This window comes from Podarcis liolepis (assembly GCF_965112155.1).
Source record: "Podarcis liolepis genome assembly, chromosome: 11".
NCBI classification, from domain to species: domain Eukaryota; kingdom Metazoa; phylum Chordata; class Lepidosauria; order Squamata; family Lacertidae; genus Podarcis; species Podarcis liolepis.
Genome location: NC_139565.1, coordinates 37547924 through 37561571, shown reverse-complemented (window position 1 = coordinate 37561571; position 13648 = coordinate 37547924). Strand labels below are relative to the sequence as shown.

Genomic DNA, 13648 nt, shown 5'->3' with positions numbered 1-13648 from the left:
AGGCGATTTGTTAAATACAAGGCTTACTTAATGGATTATTGATCATATTGGATTGTTTGTCAGATTGAGTTGTACTGGCTTCCTGCATTTTAAAACTGGTGAGAGCATTTTGATTTACCATCATTCTGTTACTGCTCTCATCCCGTCGTAAGGTGTATTTCCTACACTTATACAGTGGTACCTTGGGTTACATACACTTCAGGTTACAGACTCCACTAACCCAGAAATAGTACCTCAGATTAAGAACTTTGCTTCAGGATGAGAACAGAAATCGTGTGGTAGCGGCGTGGCAACAGCGGGAAGCCCCATTAACTAAAGTAGTGCTTCAGGTTAAGAACAGACCTATGGAATGAATTATGTACTTAACCTGAGGTACCACTGTATGTTAAATTCCATCCACTAGTAATACTTGCAGTACTACAAGATAATGTTATGTGTGTTACTGTTTTTTGTGTTGACATGCGTGGTATTTTATCTTCTGCATATATTGTTTGAAAGGCTTCTTCTAAGCATCACATGTCCTTGCCTACATGTTGTGTGCAGACACTTGGATTGGGTTTTTCCATTGCTTTATCCCCAAGGTTGACAGGAGGTTATACAGTGTTTTAGGAATGTAATTGTATGCTGTGCAACACCATGATATTTTTTTCCTTAATGTTGGCAGAATAGAACTTTTGCGCATGCGCGCGCGCGCGCACACACACACACAATGTAAGGTGTAGTCATCGTCTGCCATATTGGTGGTCATACAAGTAGGCAGGCCCAGGGAGAGGGGAGGGAATGTTCACTGCTGTCCCCTCTGTTAAACACATCTGCAGCAAGGCATAATGGAGCAGGGGAGGCTCTTCACACAGCAGTTTAGCAAGCCACTCTGTGAAGCACCTCCCCCAAATTTTTAAAAGGAGAGTTGGTGAGCATGGGGGAGGCATAAAGGGAGTGTGTTTGGTCATGTGGGGGGAAAGGTCTGTTGACAAGGAGGTAGGTGGGGTTGGTGGGTGGAGCAAGCAGTGGTGGCAGCCCCTAGTGTGTATATGATTCAGTGGATGATGGATTAATGCTTAGCTTTTTGACTTGTTTCATATAGGCAAGAATAAATGACACTTTTATCTGATTGGGTTTGTGCATTCATACTGTAATATTTCCTCATAATTCCCCTTGATCATTCTGGGTACTCTTTTCTGAACCTTTTCTAGTTCTACAATATTCTTTTTTAGGCGCCGCAAGCAGAACTGCATATACTATTAAAAAATTACCAGAGATTAGTATAATGTTATGCTATTGACAGTTTTATTTTCAATCCCTTTCCTGATGAGTCCTAAAATAGAATTTTTTTACAGCTGTTGCACACTTTACATCTGTTGACATTTTTATTGCGATATTTACCACAGATATCTTTTCTTGTCACTCATTGCCAGTTTAGAGCCCATTAGAGTACAGTGGTACCTCTGGTTACGTACTTAATTCGTTCCGGAGGTCCGTTCTTAACCTGAAACTGTTCTTAACCTTAAGCACCACTTTAGCTAATGGGGCCTCCCGCTGCTGCCGCCACCTGATTTCTGTTCTCATCCTAAAGCAAAGTTCTTAACCCGAGGTACTATTTCTGGGTTAGCGGAGTCTGTAACCTGAAGCGTATGTAACCCGAGGTACCACTGTATATAAGTTTCAGCCAGCATATACAAGGCATTTTCTGGAGACTATATCAGCGTCTCACTGGGATCAATTAATGCTATACACCCATCTTCATTTTGGGGATGTCCTTGAAGAATGGGTTATCCAGTTAATTGAAGTTGTAGCTTCCTTTGCTGACTCGAAGGCTGTGTGTGGCTGTATTCATGATAAACAGGTTCAGCAGCGAGGAGATTGGTGCAATCCTGAAGTCTTTCTTCCCATTTGTCATTCCCCTTCCTATGTACATAGTACTTTTTCACAAAATTATGATATGTAGTGCAGATAGCTTCATGACCTGGATTGATCAAAGTCAGTCTAGTCAGAACAGAAAAGACAATGCTGCTTCCAGTTACACGTGAAACAAGATGTTTAACCTGCACACTAACATTCCTGTTCATATCCAGATGTCTTTTTCTTTTCTTCTTTAGTGTACTTCTATTAACATGCTCTGTAAAGGAATATTATTGTGCTTGAGGGAGATGAATAGCATTCATTCAATGATTCAGTCACCTTGCTGCATTCTATAATTTTTTTATCATTCTGTTTTTATTTGATAACTTCGAAGCAAATAATGCAGTAGATTAGATTTTCATAATGTTCGTAGCTGCCATCAGCATTGCCCATCACTGGTTACTGATTCGATAGGACTTGCAGTGAAAGAAAATAATTCATGTTTGTTGTTTCAGCCACTTTTTAAAATTTTCAGTTGTGAAGGAGTTTTAGATGAATTGCCACAACAGCATTTCATATCTTACCCCAAACCTTCATAATAGTTGCAACAAATGAAGTTGTATTTTTGTTGCTATTGGAAAATTTATTGTAGTTATCTCACTTTTCATTCAAATCCTTGTTTCTTTCTGTACCATTCTTGTGGGCATGGGCACATTTTTTGCTTTTGCTGCCACAAGGATGACAAGGTATTGCAGTTTTTAAGAACAGGCAATATCACTAGCTGCTCACTCGTAAATGCTGCCTGATAGAGGCCCAGCACAACTGCAGTGTGTCCACGCTCATAAATGTTGTGGTTTACATGCTGCTTTTCCTTTAGTGTTGTATTCATTACCACTGCACTGGTGGTAGCCCAGATTAGTACCAGTCCATATGTAATACTACAGCACAGTTAAAACTGACAAAGAAAGAGGATTGTGTTTGTAAACCTGGGAGCCACTCTGTCTCTTAACCATGATTAAGAGATTGGCAGTATTATGTCTGCACAGGGCAAGAAAGTTCAGAAACCAGATTGGTTTCTTGCTAATTTAATTGCTAAAATAGAAGGAGAACCTCTTTGAAATCAGCAGGTCTCCATGCTTTTTTCAATAGGTTCTTAAATAAACACATAACAAGGTTTCTTGTGTAGTAGAACAGATTTTTAATTTAGTTTATTTGCATCATTATAGATCAGTATTTAGACTGTTTATATGTAAATGTATGATTTGAGGAACAATTAACTGTTGACAAAGTATATTGCAGTCATATCAATTGCAGTGCATTTTCCATAATTTTTCTAACTGACATCTTTGATAAATAGTGGTTGCCAAGTCAAAACCGATTATACAGTGCACTAGGAATTCATGGTGCTGTCAGGGAGAAGACCGATTGACTTTAAATTTACATATTAATGAGAAGATTTGTTAAGGGGGTGCTTGACTATAGAAAATAACAGCATATTTATAGGGCACGACATTTTATAAATAAAGCTGATGCAGGAAAATGGAAATTAAACCTTTCAGATTAATACATTCAAGAATGTTAAAATGCATATTTGCATTTTTATTTTATGAATTTACCTTCTTTTTCAGAGCAGTATATTTCCTCCTCCCCAAGTTAAATGTTCTGCTCTTGCAGGATTAGTAATTTTGAATTATTTTGTGTGCCTCAGCAGGTAAAGGGACCCACCAATAAACATAGAGGAAGATCATAGTTTATGGTGTATTAATTTTGGTACAAGCCGTATTATCTTCATTCTTACAAAAGAATAAAGATTCATATACCTATTAGGATATTGTGATAGTACAGTAGTGCTAGTCATACTGATATAAGACTTAAAATATTTAGTGTGTAAACACTCTAGCTTTTATTTCATAAAAATGATTATCTTGAAAGCATGTCTTTCAAGTTCACCAATTCATTAGCTGTTGATTTTAAAATGTGCGTTCCAAGCTTAATTACATAGAATCATAGCGGTTGGTATAATTGTTGGGATAAGAATTCAGAACTTGCCTAGCAACTTTGCCTTCAGTAGGTAACAAAAAAGGTGATAAAGTAACTACATCTAGCACTGTGCGTTAAATTTTACTCATGAATTCAGTCATTGCAGTGATTATACAGACCTCCGGCCCATTGCTGAGTATTTCCCGAGTGAAGATACAGCTGATAAAATCACAAGTGCCCTGTTTTCCCTCATAACAGTCCTAAACTCTGAGGTTGCTGTTCTGTACCCATTTACCTGGTAGAAAGCCCCATTAAGCACAAAGAGACTTCTGAAATAGACATGTACCATATTTTCCCCCCCATAGGCCACACCGCCCCATAGGATGCACCTAGGTTTTTTTTGGGGGGGGTATAAAGATGAAAAAAAATATTTCCCTCCCAGACGTGGGGCTGGCGCGGGGGAAGCCCAAGCTTCCCCCGACCCCAGCCCCCAGAACAGCCTGCTATCCGCAAGCCTAGGGAACCCTGCGGAAGTCGCGCCGGTCTCCCTAGGGTTGCACAGAGCTGCGCGGAGCCCGGGGCTGCAGGCAGCTCTGCGCAGTGATCGCGAGCCCAGCGCGACTTCGCACCGGGCTCCGGAGGGCTGCGCAGAGCTGCGCGAAGCCCAGGGCTGCAGGCAGCGATCGGGAGCCGGGCTCGATTTCGCGCCGGGTCCGGAGGGCTGCGCAGAGCTGCGTGAAGCCGGGGGCTGCAGGCAGCTCTGCGCAGTGATCGGGAGCCCAGCGCAACTCCGCGCCGGGCTCCCGAGGGCTCCGCAGAGCTTCCTGAACCCTGCATTCGCCCCATAGGACGCACACACATTTCCCCTTTCATTTTTGGAGGGGAAAAAGTGCATCCTATAGGGCGAAAAATACGGTTTATCATTGGACTGTAAGTTAACAATACAGTGAATTCTTAGTGAGTGCCTGGCTTTGGATGCTTCACAGCAGGAAATATGCCTAAGCATCTTTGCAAAGTTTTCACATTTTGCGTTTACCATTTGTGAAGGGGATTCTTTAACTTCCACCTGCACTTATTGTATAGTAGTATTTTCAGAAAATACCTTCTGGGATCCAGAACCCCCAGGTCAGCTAAGTGCAGTGGTGGGGTGGCAATTGGAAGAGCTGGGCGAGCTGGAGCTGCTTGTTGCTGCTGCCAGTGCTGGGCCTGGTGGCAGGCTGGGCCTGACTCTGCAAGGTGCAGGGTGCAATTCACCCCAGCGCCTAGCAGATTACAGCCTTCGGATGTTGCCAAGGGGCGCAGGGCCCATCAGCAGCGATGGCATGGGGTGAAATCCACCCCAGCACCTAGCTGAGTGGGGTCATCTGGTGCTGCAAACTTGCTAACTTGTAAATAACTACTCAGACGAAACCAACTCCACCTGTCTCTGGGTTTTGGATTTTTTGTCAGAACGTTCCCAGAGGGTTAGAGTAGGGTCACACATGTCCACAGCCCTTAGCCTTAACACCGGCTCACCACAGGGTTGTGTGTTGAGTCCCCTGCTCTACACTCTCTATACGTATGACTGTACAGCCATCTATTCCAGCAACAAAATCATCAAGTTTGCTGATGACACTACGGTGGTAGGGCTCATTTCAGGAGGGGATGAGTCCGCCTATCGGGACGAGGTGGAGCGGCTCTGTGTTTGGTGTGGAGAGAACAATCTGGCTCTTAATACGGCTAAGACCAAGGAACTGGTGGTGGATTACAGGGGAAAAAAGGCGGACATTCAGCCCTTGTATATCAACGGGGAACGGGTGGAGAGGGTGGCGGAATTCAGGTTTTTGGGAGTAGCTATCGATCAGGGCATGACTTGGAGCGCACATACCACTGCTCTGGTGAAGAAGGCCCAGCAGAGAATTTATTTCCTCAGACTTTTAAAGAAGAACAATCTGAGTGAGAGACTGCTGGTGTCCTTCTACCGAGGCTCCATAGAGAGCATTCTTACATACTGTATTTGTGCTTGGTTCTCCAGTTGTACAGCTAGGGAGAGGAAGGTGCTCCAGAAGGTCATAACCACAGCCCAAAGGATTATTGGTCATCCTCTCCCATCTTTGGAAGAACTGTACGGTTCCCGTTGTCTTAGGAAAGCAAATAACATCCTGCAGGATTCATCTCACCCGGGACACGGTCTGTTTGCACTACTGCCTTCTGGCAGGAGATATAGAAGCATCAAGTCAAAGACAAATAGACTGAAAAACAGTTTCTATCCAAGAGCTGTGGCCTTTTTGAATGCTGTAACTCGATAGTGTGACCTGGGAGTTTGATGGGTGTGGTGTGGGTGTGGCTGGAATGTGGTTTGTTTGGTTGTTGTTGTTGTTTTGCTTTTGTTGTTTTAAGGGATGGCATCCAATTTCGTTGCACTTTGTGCAATGTTGCACTTGTGTAATGACAATAAAGAATCTATTCTATTCTATTCTATTCTTACTCCCAGGTAAAGGTGTGTGTTTTATCTAGGCAGCCAGGGCTCCTCCAGATGACAGTATCTTTTTGCACCAAGTCAGTGAGCACCACTTGTTTTTAAAATTGTCCCATATATACAGAACTTACAGACTGTGTCTGTAGGTTCCCCTTCTGGGTCGAATAACTGGGGTCAAATAAGTGTTGTTTACTTTATATAATACTGTACATGGAAGATTGATCTCCCTAGGAAGGTTCTGGACTCTCCTTCCTTGGAGGTTTCTAAGCAGAGGTTGGATGGTCATCTGCCGTTGATGATTTAGCAGAGTTTCCTACATTGCAGGGGGTTGCACTAGAAAAACGATTCTATGCTTTTCTGCTTCAACAATATTTCATTATGTTTCTATTATTTTATGTAATTGTATTTTGAATAAATTATAAAAATTATAAATAAAAATGTTCTATTTACAAACAAAACATTTAAATAGCTACTTTCTACCGGTAGAACAAGAGGGGGCATGGGTGTAGCCAGGATTTTAGTTAAGGAGGGCAGGCTTTTGTTGGGGGGGATAGAACCTCAGATTTGTATTGATTTGTATTGATTATTACTCATGGGGGACAGCTGTTCCCCCGCCCCCCTTGGATATGCCCATGGTGGGGCACAGGAAGGAAACAAGGTTGGAAGGGGGCCACGGTCAGAAAAAGGTTGGGAAATGCGGCTCTATGGTGTTTCTGTCCCTAAATAGCTAATACCTAAGGAAAAAATGTGTACAACTTAAAAGCATGTGGAATACAGTGGTACCTCGCAAGACGAATGCCTCGCAAGACAAAAAACTCGCTAGACGAAAGGGTTTTTTGTTTTTTGAGCTGCTTCGCAAGACGATTTTCCCTATGGGCTTGCTTCGCAAGATGGAAACGTCTTGCAAGTTTGTTTCCTTTTTCTTAACACCGTTAATACAGTTGCGACTTGACTTCGAGGAGCAACTCATAGAACGCGGTGTGGTAGCCTTTTTTGAGGTTTTTAAAGACTTTGGTGATTTTTGGAGCTTTTCCAAAACTTTCCCGACACCGTGCTTCTCAAGACGAAAAAAATCGCAAGACGACAAAACTCGCGGAACGAATTAATTTCATCTTGTGAGGCACCACTGTACTGTAAGAATGGCCCAGAGCAGCTAATGCCTAGTAATGCCGAGTCCTGCATTTTTACTAATTGTAGTTAGTGTTTACGCACAGTATATAAAGCTCTCCATTTCAAAGCCAGGATGACTAAAAAGAAGCTTAGGGCACCCTTTGTTCACCTATTAGTTACACTCTTAAGTTTTAGATTCTACAGATATTTTTTGAGTTTTGAATAGAGTAACTTGGGCACAATAATTTTACAATCTTGTAGGTTTTAAGAAAACAACAGCAAACCATTACTCTCCGAATCTTTTGTCTCTGCAGTATGATATTTGAAAACATTGAAGTTAGCATATTATTTTTATAACATGCCAAATAATCAGGCAGTTATTTTATGTGAACTCATAATGTCTCTTGATGGTCTCAGGGAAATGGGTGGTTAAGCGTATATGAAAGTATGGGTCTGTTTGGGGGAATAGATTTTGTACCCTGGAAGATTCACTGATTGATCTCTAAGGTTTCGTGCTGTATTTGATTTATGGTTCGCCTATTATTCTAGTATATAGACATTCTACTTATTGAGCTTTTGCTTGGTAAGCTGAATTACAGAGGCCCAGGCAGCCAATAGATGTTTTTTCTTCAGGCTCTGAGAAAGAAACAGTGTTTGCCAGGAATCTGTTGAGAAATTTGAGCTGTAGTTCAAATTCAAAATATGCTAAACAAAATTTAGAAGATGACATACCATATTTATGTTTTAGATGCTACCTGAAAGTGAAAACTAAAGCAATATGTATGTTTGTATGCATTTTTCTCACCTTTGATAGGAGGGAATTCTGGAAGAGTATAGTGAGAAGAATTTCTATGGATCTGAAGAAGAGCAGAAAGAGAAAAATCAGGAAGTGAACAAGCCCTATTCTATGGACCCAGACCACCGATTGCTTATACGAAATACAAAGCCTTTGCTACAAAGCCGGAATGCTGCTGTAAGATTAACTTTCTTCATAAATGTCTTTGGGGGGTTTTAAAGCCAGGCTGTGTTTTTTAATTTAGCCATTGAAAATAGGCTGTACTGAGTACAATAGATATCCAAACATAACCACCGTGTAACGTGCAGGCCTACCTTGCCATGTATTCTGGCTTAGTATATTTTAAAGCTGGGGGTGGGGGGCTGTTAGACCTTGAAGCTAGCTTTTTTCCCTACACTTGTTTTTTCATCTGCTGAGAAAGCTGCTTATAATTCAGAGAAAATAATGTAATACCTGATGTCTTTGAATATGTTCTTTTGCTTCAAGGAACGTAAGAAATTAAAAATTTCTGTATGCAAATACGTTTATACTATGTGAAAGAAAAGCGTAATTACCAGATGAAAGGAGGTGACTTGTCGTCATTTTTTCAGGTGGTGATGGCAATTGCACAACTTTATTGGCATGTAGCACCCAAATCTGAAGCTGGGATTGTTGCTAAATCATTAGTACGTTTACTTCGTAGTAACAGGTAAATCAAGCATACTTTTCTGCTGATTTTCACAACAGTGGTTGGTAAAAAGTTATGAAAAGGTAAACTGGTTTCCATTTGTATAACAGTAATTTAGGTATTCATTATTCATACATGGATTTGATCAATATTTACAAAATCTGAAACATGTTAATAGTATTTAATGAGCTCAATTTTATAAAGCTCACTGGAAAAGAAGTATAGTGTACATTCATAAGGTATAAATTTGGTTCAAAATCAAGATCTGGCACAACACAAGCATACAATGGAAGTAGGTTTTAAAGATTAAGTTTCAGGATTTATGCATTCCCTCTCCTGCCACCATTCTCTCATGTTAGTTCCCTACATACACCTATCCTGGCTTTTTCAAATGAAATGAAACCAGGTATGCTTCTGTAAATTTACTTTGACTATATGGGTGTAATCAAGGTTCCCAAAGGAGTGTACCAGATTTCATTTCCATCAATGTTGGCAGTGTTTGCAATAACTCTGAACCCATTTAGTACTTTAAACAAAGAACTTGGATATTCCATTATATAACATATCTTCAAAATAATTTTGAAGAGCATTCTAAGAATTTGAATAACCTTTACTTTTGAATCTAGCTCTTTAAAAATGTTTCTAATAGAGCAGTGCTTAAGAGTTATGCATATTAATGATTTAACGTTGACTTTTAGGGAAGTACAGTACATTGTTCTCCAGAATATAGCAACGATGTCAATCCAACACAAGGTTTGACGTTTTGAATACATAACTTCAAAATTGCTACATTTTAACCTCAGTATAATTACTAAATATTGTTAATTTGTGTTTTCCCTCCCCAGGGCATGTTTGTGCCTTACTTGAAGAGTTTCTATGTTAGGTCAACTGATCCAACTATGATCAAGACATTAAAGGTATGGTTTTATATTTATATTAAGTACACTAATTATTCTTAATAGGATTAATATATTTGTTCCTCAGCATTGACCTTAAGATAACAGTTTTGTAATACTAAAAGAAAAAGTGCAAAATTCCAACTCATCTCCTTAGGAAATTTTATCTTGAGCAATATTATGAGGAATATACCGTATATACTTGAGTATAAGCCGACCCGAATATAAGCTGAGGCACCTAATTTTACCACAAAAAGCTGGGAAAAGTTATTGACTTGAGTATAAGCCAGTTCACCACAGCACAAACCTGGTGGTGGCTGCAGCAGCGGAGGAATCAGGCTGCTCGCTTCTCCTCCAACAGCGGCAAAGGCGGCGGTGGAGGAAGGAGCAGCCCAAAAGGACCCTCACTCGAGTATAAGCCGAGGGGGGCTTTTTCAGCATTAAAAATGTGCTGAAAAAGTAGGCTTATACTCAAGTATATACAGTACTCTGTGTTGTGAACAATTTAAATTTTAGATAGCATACTCTTGCACATGTTTAATTAGTAGGAAAACTTGTGTTGAACAGGGCTTGCTTTCTAGTAAGTATAAAATCACTTGCTGAGTCTTTAAAAGGAAGACAAATTTTTTTTGAATGCAGAACCTTAGTGCAATTTGTAGTAAGCAATAAGTAAAAGATCTGCATTTAATTAATCTCTACTAATGTCAAAGAGGACAGAAGTGTAAGTTGTTACATGTAATTTGTTTAAATAATCTACTGCAGGCTTCCTCAACCTCGACCCTCCAGATGTTTTGAGACTACAATTCCCATCATCCCTGACCAATGGTCCTGCTAGCTAGGGATCATGGGAGGGCCGAGGTTGAGGAAGCCTGATCTACTGTATAGGAAGCAGGGGAAAAGTGAACAACTTTCTTTCGTAATTAGTTATTAGAAAGATTGGGATTACATAAATTTGTGTATATTTTATATATATACACCACTAGAAATGCAGATGTGAAATTGTGAATTGAGTACAGAATATATAATGACTAACATGTTTTGAGTGTAAAGTCTCTCAACTTCAGAGTGACCTTGACTCTTCAGTTCCAAGTCAGGTACCCAGTGCCACAACTGATGATGCATTGTGGTTTCAGCTTATGCAGTCAGATGCGGTTGACAGGGTGCTTGTGGCTATTCACCCAACCATAGACCCTATTGATTCCTGTCCCTTTTGGCTTATTGGATCTCACAAAGGGTGTTTGACTGTTTGGGTCCAGAATGTAATTAACACTTCATAACGTGAAGGGATGGCCCCTGTTGCCTTGAGAGAGCCACTCCTAAAGAAGTTGGTGTGGAACCAGTTGCAAAGATCTGCTTCCTAGGGAAGGCAGTGGAAAAGGTCACCTATCTAGGCCTTTCTGAATCTGGTTTGAATTGGTCTTTGCTGAGAGTGGGACAAGGGGCATATGACCCTGCTTCTGTTTCTTTACCTTTCTGCTTCTTTACCTTTCATTACCATTCATTATGGTGTCCTCCTGGACTGGATCCAAGGAATGGAAATTGGGGGTACAGTGGTACCTCGGGTTAAGAACTTAATTCGTTCCAGAGGTCCGTTCTTAACCTGAAATGGTTCTTAACCTGAGGTGTGCTTTCACCAATGGGACCTCGTGCTGCCACTGCACCGCTGGCGTGCGATTTCCACTTATCTTGGGGCAAAGTTCTTAACCTGGAGCAACCACTTCCTGGTTAGCGGAGTTTGTAACCCAAAGCGTCTGTAACCCGAGGTACCACTGTACTGTGTTACAGTAGTTCTGGTTCATGGCTGAGTTCACAGAGTAGCATTGTCAGCCCTCTGGCAAATACTGTATTTTTCGCTCTATAACACGCACCCGACCATAACACGCACATAGTTTTTAGAGGAGGAAAACGGGGGGGGGGGGGAATTAAACGAAACAGTGGATGTATGATTTTTGTGGTTCATGCTGTGGCCACAGACATGTGATCTGACGGTGAGTTTGGGGTAGTCCAATGCAAAAATCCTGAGGATCCATGTGGATCCATGCTTTGTAACCACATTTTTGCATCACTGTGGCCCCAGGCAACAGTGGGTGGGTGGTTTTTTTGGTGCAAGCTGTAGCCATGGACATGCTATGTGATCTGATGGTGAATTTGGGGTGACCCAGTGCAAAAATCCTGAGGATCCATGTGGATCCGTGCTTTGTAACCACGTTTTAGGTGGAGTGTGGAGAGGGATGCTAATAATGCAGGCGAGGGGTTTAAGGGGAGAAGGAACACACGTGGGGTGTGTGGAGAGGGATGCTGCTAACAATGCAGAAGAGGGGTATAAGAGGAGAAGGCTCTTCTCCTCTCCCGCTTTGCTCCTTTGAAGCAAGCAGGCTCTGCTACTCTCCCACCTCCCCGGCTTAGCGTTTAGCGATCTGAAAAACCTCGCTGCTATTTAGCGAGCTGAGTGGGGAGGAGAGAGGGATATGGTTGCTTTAAAGGAGCCAACCGGACAGGAGCCGCTTACACTTGTGTAAGCGGCTCCTCTCCTCTCCCGCATTGCTACTTTGAAGCAAGCAGGCTCTGCTTCTCTCCCTCCTCCCCACTCAGCAGCTCTTCTCCCGCTTTGCTGTTTCAAAGCGAGCCACGGAGGAGGGAAGGAAGGGGAACCATGGATCCTCTGCTCACGACTGCAGCAGACCCCCCGCCACCCGTAGGCATTCGCTCCATAACACGCACAGACATTTCCCCTTACTTTCTAGGAGGAAAAAAGTGAGTGTTATGGTGCGAAAAGTACGGTACGCCATAGGATCCCTTGGGGCACCATTTTATCCCCAATGTTATTTAATAGCTACATGAAGCTTCTGGGAGTGGTCATGGGGAGATTTGGGGCAAGGTGTCATTTATATGTTGATCACACTTAGCTCTATTTCTCCCTAACATCTGAATTGGGAGAGGCAGTGCAGACCATGAACTAGCGCTTGGATGCAGTGGTGAGATGGATGAGGGAACATACCAGAATCTTGCCAAGATGGAGGCACTATGGGTCAGTGATTCCAGTGTCTGAGGACAAGTCACAACGCCGCAGCAGCTTAAAATTGTAAAGTGGGGCAGAGACTTACTCAGGTGTAGGGCAGGTGAGTGTGCCTTGCCCACAACAGCTTTTTGGGCCATATGGGGAAGTATGACAGGCCTAATTAGGCCAACAGGCAAGAGGTTTCCAACTCCTGAAGCGTTATATAATACAGGCATAGTGTTTATTTTTCTAGCTCCTTTTTCCAACTTCAGAAAAGGCCTCTCTTCTACACCTGGATAGAAGCTTCAGAACATTGCCTTAGGCATGGGCCATGTTAGGAGTTCTTACAATCCATATGGATCATATGAGATAACATACAGCTTTTCAATCAATTCCTTTAATTCTGACAACAGTTCTCTTATTAAAAATTCATGGTGATTTATTTTCCAGCCTCCAACTTGCTGAGGGCTTTTCATTTTGTAATTCAGAACTGTTCACAATGTAGAAAACATTCCTTATTCTTCCAAGTTTTCCTAATCAGATTCTTTTCTCTTTTAGCTTGAAATCTTAACTAACTTAGCAAATGAGGCCAACATTTCAACTCTTCTCAGAGAATTTCAGGTTTGTACATCATTCTTATTCTATGAAACATCACTTGAAGCATATGCTTAAGCTGATTTGAGATTTTTTGATTCGAGATTTTTCCATTAGAAAAACAGCTTCCTTTCTTTTATTTTAAAGGTTTTGGAACTTTATCTAGTGATGCCTGTCCAACTGTGCAGTGGTTTTCCAGTTGTGTAATGGGACTTCTTGCTTTTCTCACACCTGTAGCCCCCATGTATACCCCAAATCTGTTATGGAGGGTTGTCCAACCCTCTGATGCATACTTTGAAAGTGCATGGGA

General features: G+C 41.6%; 1 protein-coding gene across 3 annotated transcripts in view; it reads left to right on the top strand.

The window, feature by feature from the left end:
- The window catches only part of AP3B1 (adaptor related protein complex 3 subunit beta 1), a 142771-nt gene that overhangs the window by 46527 nt on the left and 82596 nt on the right, over positions 1 to 13648 (top strand). For all 3 annotated transcript variants that reach the window (XM_083465201.1, XM_083465200.1, XM_083465202.1), the window contains 5 exons: positions 8202 to 8360; positions 8774 to 8871; positions 9549 to 9603; positions 9696 to 9767; positions 13303 to 13365. In XM_083465201.1, coding sequence (XP_083321327.1) covers positions 8202 to 8360; positions 8774 to 8871; positions 9549 to 9603; positions 9696 to 9767; positions 13303 to 13365 — 447 coding nt within the window. The remainder of the gene's footprint in view (positions 1 to 8201; positions 8361 to 8773; positions 8872 to 9548; positions 9604 to 9695; positions 9768 to 13302; positions 13366 to 13648) is intronic.